General features: G+C 30.9%; 3 protein-coding genes across 3 annotated transcripts; 1 reads left to right on the top strand and 2 right to left on the bottom strand.

The window, feature by feature from the left end:
* Positions 1–345: 345 nt before the first annotated feature.
* LOC131847666 (small ribosomal subunit protein uS14) lies at positions 346–1905 on the bottom strand. The gene is made up of 3 exons (XM_059197288.1): positions 1752–1905; positions 1546–1645; positions 346–398 (listed from the first exon to the last, which is right to left on the bottom strand). Exons 1-3 carry the CDS (start codon positions 1811–1813, stop codon positions 390–392), a joined length of 171 nt encoding a protein of 56 aa, XP_059053271.1. The 5' UTR covers positions 1814–1905; the 3' UTR covers positions 346–389.
* A 611-nt stretch (positions 1906–2516) lies between these two features.
* LOC131847574 (adipocyte plasma membrane-associated protein Hemomucin-like) lies at positions 2517–10569 on the top strand. Its single transcript, XM_059197167.1, has 7 exons — positions 2517–2694; positions 3383–3522; positions 4534–4742; positions 5782–6070; positions 6515–6708; positions 8071–8288; positions 9576–10569. Exons 2-7 carry the CDS (start codon positions 3401–3403, stop codon positions 10449–10451), a joined length of 1908 nt encoding a protein of 635 aa, XP_059053150.1. The 5' UTR covers positions 2517–2694; positions 3383–3400; the 3' UTR covers positions 10452–10569.
* LOC131847575 (transmembrane emp24 domain-containing protein 5-like) lies at positions 6718–7938 on the bottom strand. Its single transcript, XM_059197168.1, has one exon. The coding sequence runs from the start codon at positions 7625–7627 to the stop codon at positions 6890–6892; it is 738 nt and encodes a 245-aa protein (XP_059053151.1). The 5' UTR covers positions 7628–7938; the 3' UTR covers positions 6718–6889.
* Positions 10570–11416: the final 847 nt, after the last annotated feature.

Raw genomic sequence — 11416 nt, 5'->3', positions numbered from 1 at the left:
ATTATTTATACAAATAGATGAATAGTTAGGAGCAGTAGTAGGAATCATTGTTATAAATTTGATTCTATTTCCCAATTGCTTGTTTGAATACTGTATGCTATTTACAGCATGTACCAATATGGATGTTCAAAAGAGGTTATATGCCAAGACATCGCATTATTGTCAAATAATTAGTGGACTAGGGTTTTATTATTATGGAGTTTATTAAAATTCAACAAATAAAATTTTGAATTTTGGGGATGGCAGAGTGCAGGGGTAATACAGAGTTATGTCATACCTTATCATAATAAATTAGAAATTTTGAAATTAAGAATGTTGAAGTTGGAATGTATTGAAACAATAGTATACTCTGTTATAGTTTATTAATTTATATTAAATGTAGATCATATTTAGTCCAACTGAAACAAAATAAAAAAAAAAATTAATTTTTAAGATATAAAGATCTGTTAACTCACAGTAGCAGTGCATTATATAGGTAATTTCATGTGATGTCTGTGGTGTTAACAGTTAACTCTTACTGTAAGATGGGACCTCAGCTAGCTCACCATTCCAATTAAAAAAAATATACTAATTGTCATTTGCTTGATATAAATATGAACCAAAGAAATGTGAATTTAATAAATATAATAATAATTACAATATTGACTTGGTGACACACTAAAAAGATTTTTTAATTGTAAAAATAAATATCATCTCCTAGGGTAAAAGTAATTTAATATATCTGTTTCAATTATTACTTAGTATTTTATCAATAACTAAGTGGCACTTGTGGGGGGGAGTTTGTAGACAGTTATTTAAATAATATAGACTCACAAATAATAAATGTACTTACAGTAATTAATGATTATGATTAAATATATATATATAATTTATGTGATGTGATGAGAATTTTGTAGGCCAAGTATGGATTGTGTCCGTTGTGTCTTTAATGAAAGTGGGCCAGTCAATATGAATAGAAATATTAATAAGATGATATACATGAACATGTTTTTAAAACTTCAATATGGACCTACACTATAAAAGTTATGTTTTACTACTATTATAAAGAAACTGAAATTCCAAAACATGGACTTGAGAATTCTTATAGTCTGAAAGGAATATTCTTCCAGTGTGACAATGGTTATATTATTTTAACATAAAAAATCACAAGTTATGAATACATAGAATCAGAACTGTTTAATTACTAATTGATTCTAGTATCTGTGTAACCTGTGTCAATAAAAGTGAATGCTTATGTTATGTTATACATGGGCTCTCATAAAAAATGCTAATTACATATACATATATATATTTAACTATTGGACTGTTATACCTTTTTCGAACTATTTACTTAATTTAATGATTTTGGCGGTCTTAGTTTTTAAGATAGTTTTCAAACAGTACGTTTTCTGTTTATATAAATATATACTAATAGATGACAGGATGTTGGCTAAATACTACTAAATCATAGTCATAAAAGTGTTTCATAAGGATGTCCAATTTTTGGAATATGTAAAATCAATTACTCAAAGTGACCATAATAAGTATACAAGAATATATAAGTACCTTTTTGAAGCCAATGTCATGTGCATATTCTCTGAAGCATTGCCTGCAGATGTTCAAGCCATATTTGCGGATAAGTCCGTGTCTATTCGAGCAGGCTCGACTGAAATAAATCTGCTTATTAATACACGTGTTCTAACCTTCCATCTATCTCCAGCTAACCATAATCAGATTCATAAATATTAATGTTATAAAGCGAATGTTTATACCATGAACGAGATCCTTGGCCGTATTTACGAGGATGGGAGTACCAAATATTTGCGTGACCCATTGCGAAATTATTATTTCCGCTAAAAAATTCACAGCAACAAAGAAAAAGGCCGAAATGGCGCTTACACAGATTATAAAAGAAATAAAATTTGTGTTGCCCTTGCCAAACACAATAGTCAATTCCAGGGTTGCCAACCTTAAAACAATAAGTGAAATTAGCTAAAAGTAATGACAGTGTACAAGTAAATAACACAGAATAACTGTTAAACGATAATATAATTAATGACCAAAATGAATAATTCAAAAACTCATTAATTTATATATTTTAGCAATACGGAAACTCAATAGGAATACAGTAACAACATGCAAGTCACACTGTTTTTTGTATATTCAATTCAAATACACATCGTCTGCCTTACTAGCCAGATTGAACTGTAAATTCTTCATAGTATTATTATAAAATTATTTCCTATTAGCAAATAGTTCGGCATGGTAAGCGCCTGAAGGCTTTGTCAGGAGCAGAGGCTACGACTACCTATGATGCGGTGCTTGTTTCATCATTAAAAAGGGATGGACGAATACTAGAAAACTAGTTCATAACAACGTATATTTTATTTTAATATATTCCAATTCTTTATCCATAGATACTATCTAGTCTTTATCTGTACTGACTGAACTCGTCATCGCCGGTTAACCCCTTTCTAAAAAAAAACAATGTCTTATGGAAACCTTTCTAGTCCTTTTTTTTATCATTTGACATTTCGTCTGTCTTATGTGTAATTTCGATTTATTTCATTTGTCGTCGTCATTACCTCATTTTTTTTATTTTTCTTGTATATGTATATATGCGTTAGCAATTAGCATATCTACTATATTCATTTACCTTTGATCTCTCCTGAATTTGTGTTCTATGTTGAAGTGTCGTATTTTTGTAGACATCAGGTACAAAATTAAATTACATATATACATTGATAAGCAACTAATTCCTTGATTGTATTATTTAGAGGTACCCGGTACCGAAGATACTTATCAATTTGGCTATCTACCCAACCTGTTTTTTATGATTATATCAGATGTATTACATGATAAAATCGTAAATGAGCAATGGTTGTACATTCAATAGTGTTTCCAAAAAAGTAGGTTGTGGTTATGTTACTGAGGTCAAAAAAGTAAGTTTTTACATCTTTTCTATGTCTGTTTGCTTGTACACGCTATACTCGAAAACTTTATAGGAAGAGGTTTTCACAGAGGTTGTAGGTTTCTCGATAGTTACTTCTTGTTTCATATTTTTTGGTATTTATAAATTGAAATTAAGAGAAAAATTTATGGAATATAAATTAAACAAATATCTAATTAAATAGTAACAATATAGCTCTACAACTTATTCTAGATTGTCAATAAATTGGTGACCTCCAACATCATGGTGAATGTAACTTTTGACATGTCTAAATTTCACTAGCTATATTTGATTTCAACAGAACTAGTGAAATTTGGACATGGCAATTTGGAGGCTTGCCTCCCACCATATCTCAAATTTATTTGGCATGTTATAGGTATTTTAATTGATGTCATCAGACAGTAAATAAATATCAGTGTTATTTGGTTACATTCCTTTAATTTTCAATTTCAGATTAAATAGATTTCCAAGATGGGCTTTATATTTGGAATTCTAAAGAGATTAATTAAATTAGTAATATATTTTGCAGTATTTGCTGCAATAATTGTTTTTATTCCAAATTTGCCACCATATACGAAGTTCACAGCTATAAAGTAAGTTAAAATGTGTTTTATCAGTTTATATATATATATATATGCAGTTTATATAAATGTAGATTTTAAGTACCTGATTATATGTGAATTACTCAACTGTTTTAATTTCAATTAATTTTAATTTGTTGTTTGTATTTAGTTATATAAATATATGAATAAATGAGATGATTAAATGTGCTTTTCTATGGAACTAAAATATGGTTATATAAAATGTTATACATAAGTCTATGACTAGAAATTGTACTACATCATATTTTGTTTTGGACAAATACTTTTTCCAATATATATTTTTTTCAGTGATTAAGAATTAATATTATTTATATTAACAGATTATTAATATTTAGCTTAGGGGCTGTTCAAGTATTACGTAAGCAGATTTATCACAATTATTTACCCCCCATCCCCCGTTGTCAGCAAAAGTAAGCAAAGCTCTTACCCCCTCCCCCCATGCTTACGTAAACATCTCTCAATTAATGTATTGTTTTTTTTAGCAAAGACAATGTGAGGGTTGCCATTCGTGTAAAAAAGTAAATTACGACCGATGACGTAATCATCATACAGACTCCCCCACCCCCATGTCATCCAAAATAAGCAAAGAAAAGACCCCCCCGCCCCCCTATAGTGCTTACGTAATACTTGAACGGCCCCTTATAAAATAATACAATAAGTAATATTTATAATTTACTTCCCCTTTAAAGTATTTTCTATGTTATTAGAATACTAAAATAATTAATTGCTATTCATATATTTTCAAGACCTCTGTGGTCTAGCCATTAAGCACATTGCTTCACTTTCAATGGCTGGCTCAATTCCTAGCATTATATAAACATTTGTATTCATGAGTATGAGTGTTTGTATTAGTCTGGATGTTTTCTATGCATGTACAAAAAAATAAGAGTATTTTTGTCTGCACAAGCTCTGCTTAGCTTGGAACTAGATGGCAAAGTGTGGGCTGTCCAAGGTTATTATTATATTGGAGTAATAATAAAAAATCTACTGTAATAATTTTAGGTTGGAAGCAACCCTACCACAGGTAGGACCACTTGCAATCAATGGTGCTTTGAATAATGCTGAGAAACTTTATAATGGAAAGTTACTTGGTCCAGAAGCATTCCAACTGCACAATGGTGAAGTGTACACTAGTTTAGCTACGGGTGAAATTATGAAAATTTCACCAGGTGGTCACCTTACATTTGTGACTCAAATTGGAAAACCATGTGGTAATGCTTCATTATATAATTATAATTAATTATATTTAATATTTAACTAAAAGACCCAGCAGGTCAATCAATAAAGCAATCAGGTATAATCAATTATGCTGTATCAACCAGGGCAACCCTGGCTGATACAGCATTTAATTATGTTTTCAAATCATCCAGGGACCCATTAAAAGATCCTGCAGTAGTTTGAATACTATTTATATAACAGAGAGGTTTGTATATGTTTAACCTAAGTACTACAAAATTAAAGTATTGGATATGAAAATAAAGTATTGGAATATGGTTAAACTTCAAGCAGGTAGAGGTGAATTGGGTTTTGCTGGGTAGGCTCAATCACTTAATACAGTTTTAAGTATATTTACTATAATTGGTCAAAGATTGAACTCTCATCCTGCCATAGTGTGGGGATGTTTGCACCTACTGGAATCGGTCTAGTACTATGATTTGGTTCAAAACTAACATCACAATATAGAGAAGTATATACAAAAAATAGGTATATTTAATATTTATCAACAGAATCATGTCAGGTTTCAAAGGCCAAAAGCGTTTAAATAGGTATTCTTGTGATTTTACAAATTACTAAACTGGTATATTTTGTATTGTTTAGTTTAGAACATCTATTATTTGCCTAAATATTGATGTTCGATAGTTATTCAAATGAGTTATATTATTATTTACACCAAATTTTCTCAGCCTTTGCTGGTTTTCTACACTTTATTATTATTATTATTCAAATTAGTCATATATATTACGTGAATAAATTGGATTATTAATATATGTACATACTTAGAAAATAATGCCAAAACTACTACTACTTATTTATTAACCAAGTTAAATTCCATTACTTTTTTACTCTGTCTAGTTTGGTATTTTTAATAGTAACATTACATTGACATAATATTATAATTATAATATTTTATTATAGCTTAATCCCCTAATGTTTACATTAAAGGATTGAGTTACGTCTTTTAGTTCTTAAATAAAAAAATATATTTTCATGCACACCATCTGGTTTGTTATAAAAGACATTATATTTTAGCGGGCATTCATCAAGAACATATTTGTGGAAGACCACTTGGTTTTGCAATCGACGAGAAAAAGAATACATTGTATACAGCAGATGCATATCATGGCATTTGGTCAGTGGATTTAAATACTGACAAGAAGCAACTCTTAGTATCGCCTAATGTTGAAATTGACGGGCGAAAACCAAAGCTATTTAATAGTGTTGCACTAGCTAAAAATGGAGATTTATATTGGACAGATTCATCCAGTGATTTCCATTTAAGAGACGGCGTCTACTCAGTACTCGCTGACCCTAGAGGAAGGTATGATAACAATAAAAAATGAAATCAATTCATAGATCCAATTTTTTTTTAGTTAATGCAGTTTATTGTCTTGTGCACTATATCAGCACCGAGCATGTCACAGAGTTCACTGGGGTATACCTGACTGCTCTACCCTATAGTAACAATGTATATTACAGAAATCTTCATTTCTTAATATTATAATTTAATGAAATCTATACACTTGTGCTATGCTATGTTTATTTTATGTTTATTTTTTAATTATGGTAAATTAAGTTTAATTATATGTATATTTTATTTGCTCTTTTTTTTTCGTTTGTTGTTTATATTGTATTTTTTACATTGCACTGAATAAAATATTTTTCTTTCTTTCTTTCTATAGAATTGAAAATTAAACTTAGGAAGGACTATCATATTTTTGTAATTGAAATACAATATAATTTAATGAAATATTTATTTTGTCAGGTTGTTGCAGTACAATTTCGCCACAAAGAAAAATACAGTTCTTCTCGATGATCTGTGGTTCGCAAATGGCATTGCTATTTCTTCTGATGATCAGTTTATAGTTGTGGCAGAAACAGGACGTCTCAGGCTTCAGAAGTATTACATTAACGGGCCCAAGAAAGGGCACTCAGAAGTTTTTATAGCAGGCTTGCCAGGTAAGTGGTATATTATAATATTTTTAATAAAAATTAGTCATGCTGTCATGAAATCCGCTGAAAGTTTCTTAATCATGTATACTTGTAACAAGCCAACAGCAAACATACAAAATATTTGAAATAAAGTCTAGATGTCTACAATGAATGTATATTTGAATGCTAAGTATACATAATAATAATTTTAATAAAAATTAGTCATGCTGTCATGAGATCCGCTGAACAGTTTCTTAATCATGTATACTTGTAACAAGCCAACAGCAAACATAAAAAATATTTGAAATAGAGACCAGACATCAACAATGAATGTATCTTCGAATGCTAAGTAACTGTCACGTGACTTCATTGCACCATACAAATCCAGCAGATGACGCGCTTTGACTACTTGCTTCAGTGTTCGGCTTAACGATTCATGAATGTGTTTTATTTCAATATAATATACATTGCCTTCTTGGTCAGTACCGGCCCATTCAATAACTTCTTCTTCATTTTTATGCTCTCCATCCTCGTCTACGACGCTTACTTCAGTCTCATCGTCATCTTCTTCAGTAACCTTGTTTTCAATCATGACATAAACAAACACAAGTTTGGAGTTCATAACACTAAAAGTGTTATCCATACAAAAGACATAGTCGCCGTCCGTCTCCAAATCCATTATGATGGAGTTTTGTGACTTCTTATAATCTGACAGTAATGGTACACCCTGAGGATTTATGATTTCAAATATGATGTCCAAGTCCCCGTGTTGCCCGTCAAGAACTTGATAGAATACCTCCATCGTTTGCCCAGCCTTACCTGCTTCGAAGAAACATGTCTTTGATCCCGGGTCCACTCTAAAATTAACATCATTTTCGTGTATCGATTGAGCAGAACACTGTACATATAAAACTATAACGAAAATGTAGAAACGTGCGTGATGCATTTTGTACTGTTTTTCAATTACGAGTGAAAAATGTTCTACATATTGCTATTTCTATTGTAAGACACGTTAAATGATGTTTACTAATGGGGGCATTTCATTATCAAATATTGGTTCATATCTAACTACACGTTGGAGTCGTAATTATGTAATAGTAAGGAAAATCGGTATAATTACATTATTTCTTACATATAACACATTGTCTGTTATTATATAAAAAAGATGTCATATTCATATAGATTTGATCCATTATATGTGATAATGTTATACCCCCGTATGTTACAGTAAATTGTTTACACAGTTGTTTTAAATGTTCACGCGCATGTAAGTAAATACAATTCAACAAGTCACAATATCGACTAACGAGTATGCCGTAATATAAGTCTTCAAGTCGGTGGTAGTACATATTTCTACTTACAAGTACACCAACTTGTATTCTTGTGCAGGTACGCCAGACAATCTACGTGCTTTACCTGACGGCTCTGGAGTGCTAGTTTCACTGTTTACCACAATTGATGTTGACCAACTGAAGATCTACCAATCCTTCTCAGAGGCACCCTTGGCCAGGAAGTTTATAACACGGCTGATTAAACTGATTGAGCTACCATTTGAGTATCTCAATACTTTGTACCCACATGTTATTTTGGAAGAAATTGTTCACAATGTTAGTACTTGTATAATTTATAGAATAAACTTAAAATTATGTGTGAACCATTATTGCCCATGGTTTCACCCACATGAAATTTGTAGCCTATGTGTGATGTATATTACTGAAGTTTCTTCGAAATCTGTTCAGTAGTTCTTGCATGAAAGAGTAACAAACATCCATCCAATCATAATTACAATCTTTCGCGTTTATAATATTCGTTACATATTGGCTCTTCCACTGTGTCCAGTTATAAGGACATATTTGGATGTGTGTAGGATGATAAAGGGGTGTTATGATGGAAGGTGATGGCTCTTGCACTAACAGGGGCATAAATGTATGGTAAGGTATGACATCAATAAATTCAACAAAAATTAACTGAACAGTACATAATATTGCTGGAAATGGGCCCAGTAATCCCCACTACTATTAATGTTAAATCTTTATGTAACAGCATGGCATACATGTTGATGTCCTCTCTTAGGGTAAATGGGAACTGTCATCTATATAGATAACATGAACAGTATAACGGATACAACGCTATCACGTGACGCCCGTGATTATTCATACGTTGCCATTTTGGAGGACTAAGAGTCTCATATGAGGCTGAGCTATGGAGACCTATGGAGACGACTATTATTCATATATATGTTTTAATCATTCTGGTGTATAGGCAATATCACGTCATCTTTAATTCAGAGAAATGGTTGAAAAAAAAAAAATTAGAGAACTCCATTTTAAATTATATCATACAAAGTAGCCATGATCTCTTGCCTAGATTATATTTGAATATAATATAATAAATATATGTATTTTATTTTACACGAGTGTGGTCAAGTGCGTGTTTACGCCATTTTCACCAAACTGTTTCTAATATGAAATAGTATGGTGTCAATCTTCTTATATATAAAAATGAAATGACGTTTGTTAGTCTTGCTAATACTCGAGAACTAATGATTTGGGTAATTTGGTGTTGAAATATTTGTAGATCTCTAAGTAAGTGGTGAGAAAATATAGAGAAATTCCATGGAAAATAGTAAAAACAACAATTTTATTCTCTCATACAAACTGTCTGTCTGAAACTGTCAAACAGAGTCCAATCAGAAATGTATTCGTAATTATACTTCAAAATATTTTTGACATATTATTTAATTCTGAGGAGGAATGGAGTTTGTAGGGTCAGTTAGTAGTGTAATGAAAGTTTAGGCAGTATGGATAGAAACACCATTGATGATTTTACAATCATTATTATAATGTAAATTACCTAAATTTAACTAACAAAAAATATTGTTTTTTTAATTTCAGATTGGTAACTTCAAAACTACTAGCAAATTTCATTTAGGCAACTCAGGCTTATTACAGTTAGACTGGAATAGCAATATTGTTGCTTCATACTACAACACAGATGGAACTTTCCCTGCACTTAGTGATGCTATTGTGTTTGACAACAAATTATATTTGGGCGCTCCACACAATGTTGAATACATTGGTGCGGTACCTGTTCCTCCAGGTTTGAAAAAGGCGTTTTCCTCGACCACAAAGTTTTCAAACAACAATGCTGCTAAAACTTCGTCAAATACTGATAATGCTAAACCAGTTAAAAAGGCTGAAGAAAAACTTCAGGATAAACCAAAGGTAGAGGAGAAAAAACCTGTAAATGTTGAAAAACCCGTTACATCAGGCACAAATCAAAAAGCTCAAGCTCAGCAACAAGCTAAGCCAGTTCCACCAAAACAACCTGAAGTAAGGACTCAGTCTCAAGCTCAACAACAAGCTAAACCAGTACCTCCAAAACAACCTGAAGTGAAGAGTCCAACCCAGGCTAAGCAACAAGATAAACCGGTACCTGCAAAACAACCTGAAGGCAAGAACCCAGCCCAGACTCAACAGGAAACCAAGTCAGTGCCTCCACAACAACCTGCAGGAAACAAACCAAATGTTAAAGTTGAACCAACAGTCAAAGCCTCAAATACACAATCAGGCAATAAAGATAAGAATACAGCTCCCGAACCACAAAAGCCTGTTAAAGTTAACCCTTCAAAGTCTCCTGGTAATAAACCAGTTCCTGAGCAAATACCAATCAGGGAGGAGATTCCATCAGATACTGTTAAACCTAGCAAAGAAACACTTAAAGTGATAAAAAAAGATGGACCGACGGAAATACCTAACCCCAGTGTATAATCTGGTAGACATATATTATACCTGGTTGTGTTTTATAGAGCATGTATAGAGACTTATTTATAAAAAAAGTAAATCGAACAACATTTTTGAGAAAATTATTAACATAATTGTACATTTTATTTATATATATATATATATTATTTATTACCATTTTTTTTAAATATTACTCAATATAATATGAAGAATATGTTGAAATGGCTGGTACCAGTGATATCATTGCATCATTCCTTCGCATTTTTTAAAACATTCTAAATTATTACATTCCTTTATAATTGTGTTATTTCATATTTATATGAAGCATTTATTTACGTAATTAATGTTATTCTATTTTAGTATGTCTCAAATAGATCGTATAAAATTTTTAATGTGTCTTTACAGCTGTTACAGATGACTAATCTTAATTATAAAGTCGCAAATTAACTCTAAATGATCTCTACTATCACATTTATGAATATTTTTTGTCTTGTCACAATTTATACAATATTAACTTATTCAGTTTTATTTATAGTTACCTTATTGAATAAGTACAATATAAAATTCTATATTACAATTATATTCCTAAACTAAAAATGAATAAAATTGTGAAGTTATCTGCATTTATCCATGGCATGGTGGCGGTTCGTTGTTTATTATAATTTTATGATTGTTATTTTTATACACGGAATAGAGCAATATTTATATAATTTAAGCAATAAATACGTTTTGAATATATATTTTTATTATTACATCACAATAATTACATTTTAAGTGTTGTGTATGAAGTCTTTTGGGATGACACCAAATGTATATCACCAAAACGATTTAAAAAATATAATTATGAATTTGTCTTACAAGCTGTACCTACACTTATCGTTGGGTTAAGCGCAAATAACACTAGTGGGTCGTTCTTTTTAACCTACAAAAAGGTGTCTTCATCAGTTAAAAAAATATAATAAAAAATTATCCGTATTATTTTATAATTCATG

The sequence above is a fragment of the Achroia grisella genome, unplaced genomic scaffold (genome assembly GCF_030625045.1).
Source record: "Achroia grisella isolate CSIRO2021 unplaced genomic scaffold, CSIRO_AGI_Agris_v1 utg540, whole genome shotgun sequence".
Lineage (NCBI taxonomy): Eukaryota > Metazoa > Arthropoda > Insecta > Lepidoptera > Pyralidae > Achroia > Achroia grisella.
Note: the sequence above shows the minus strand (reverse complement) of the source record. Positions and strands in the feature narration are given on the sequence as shown.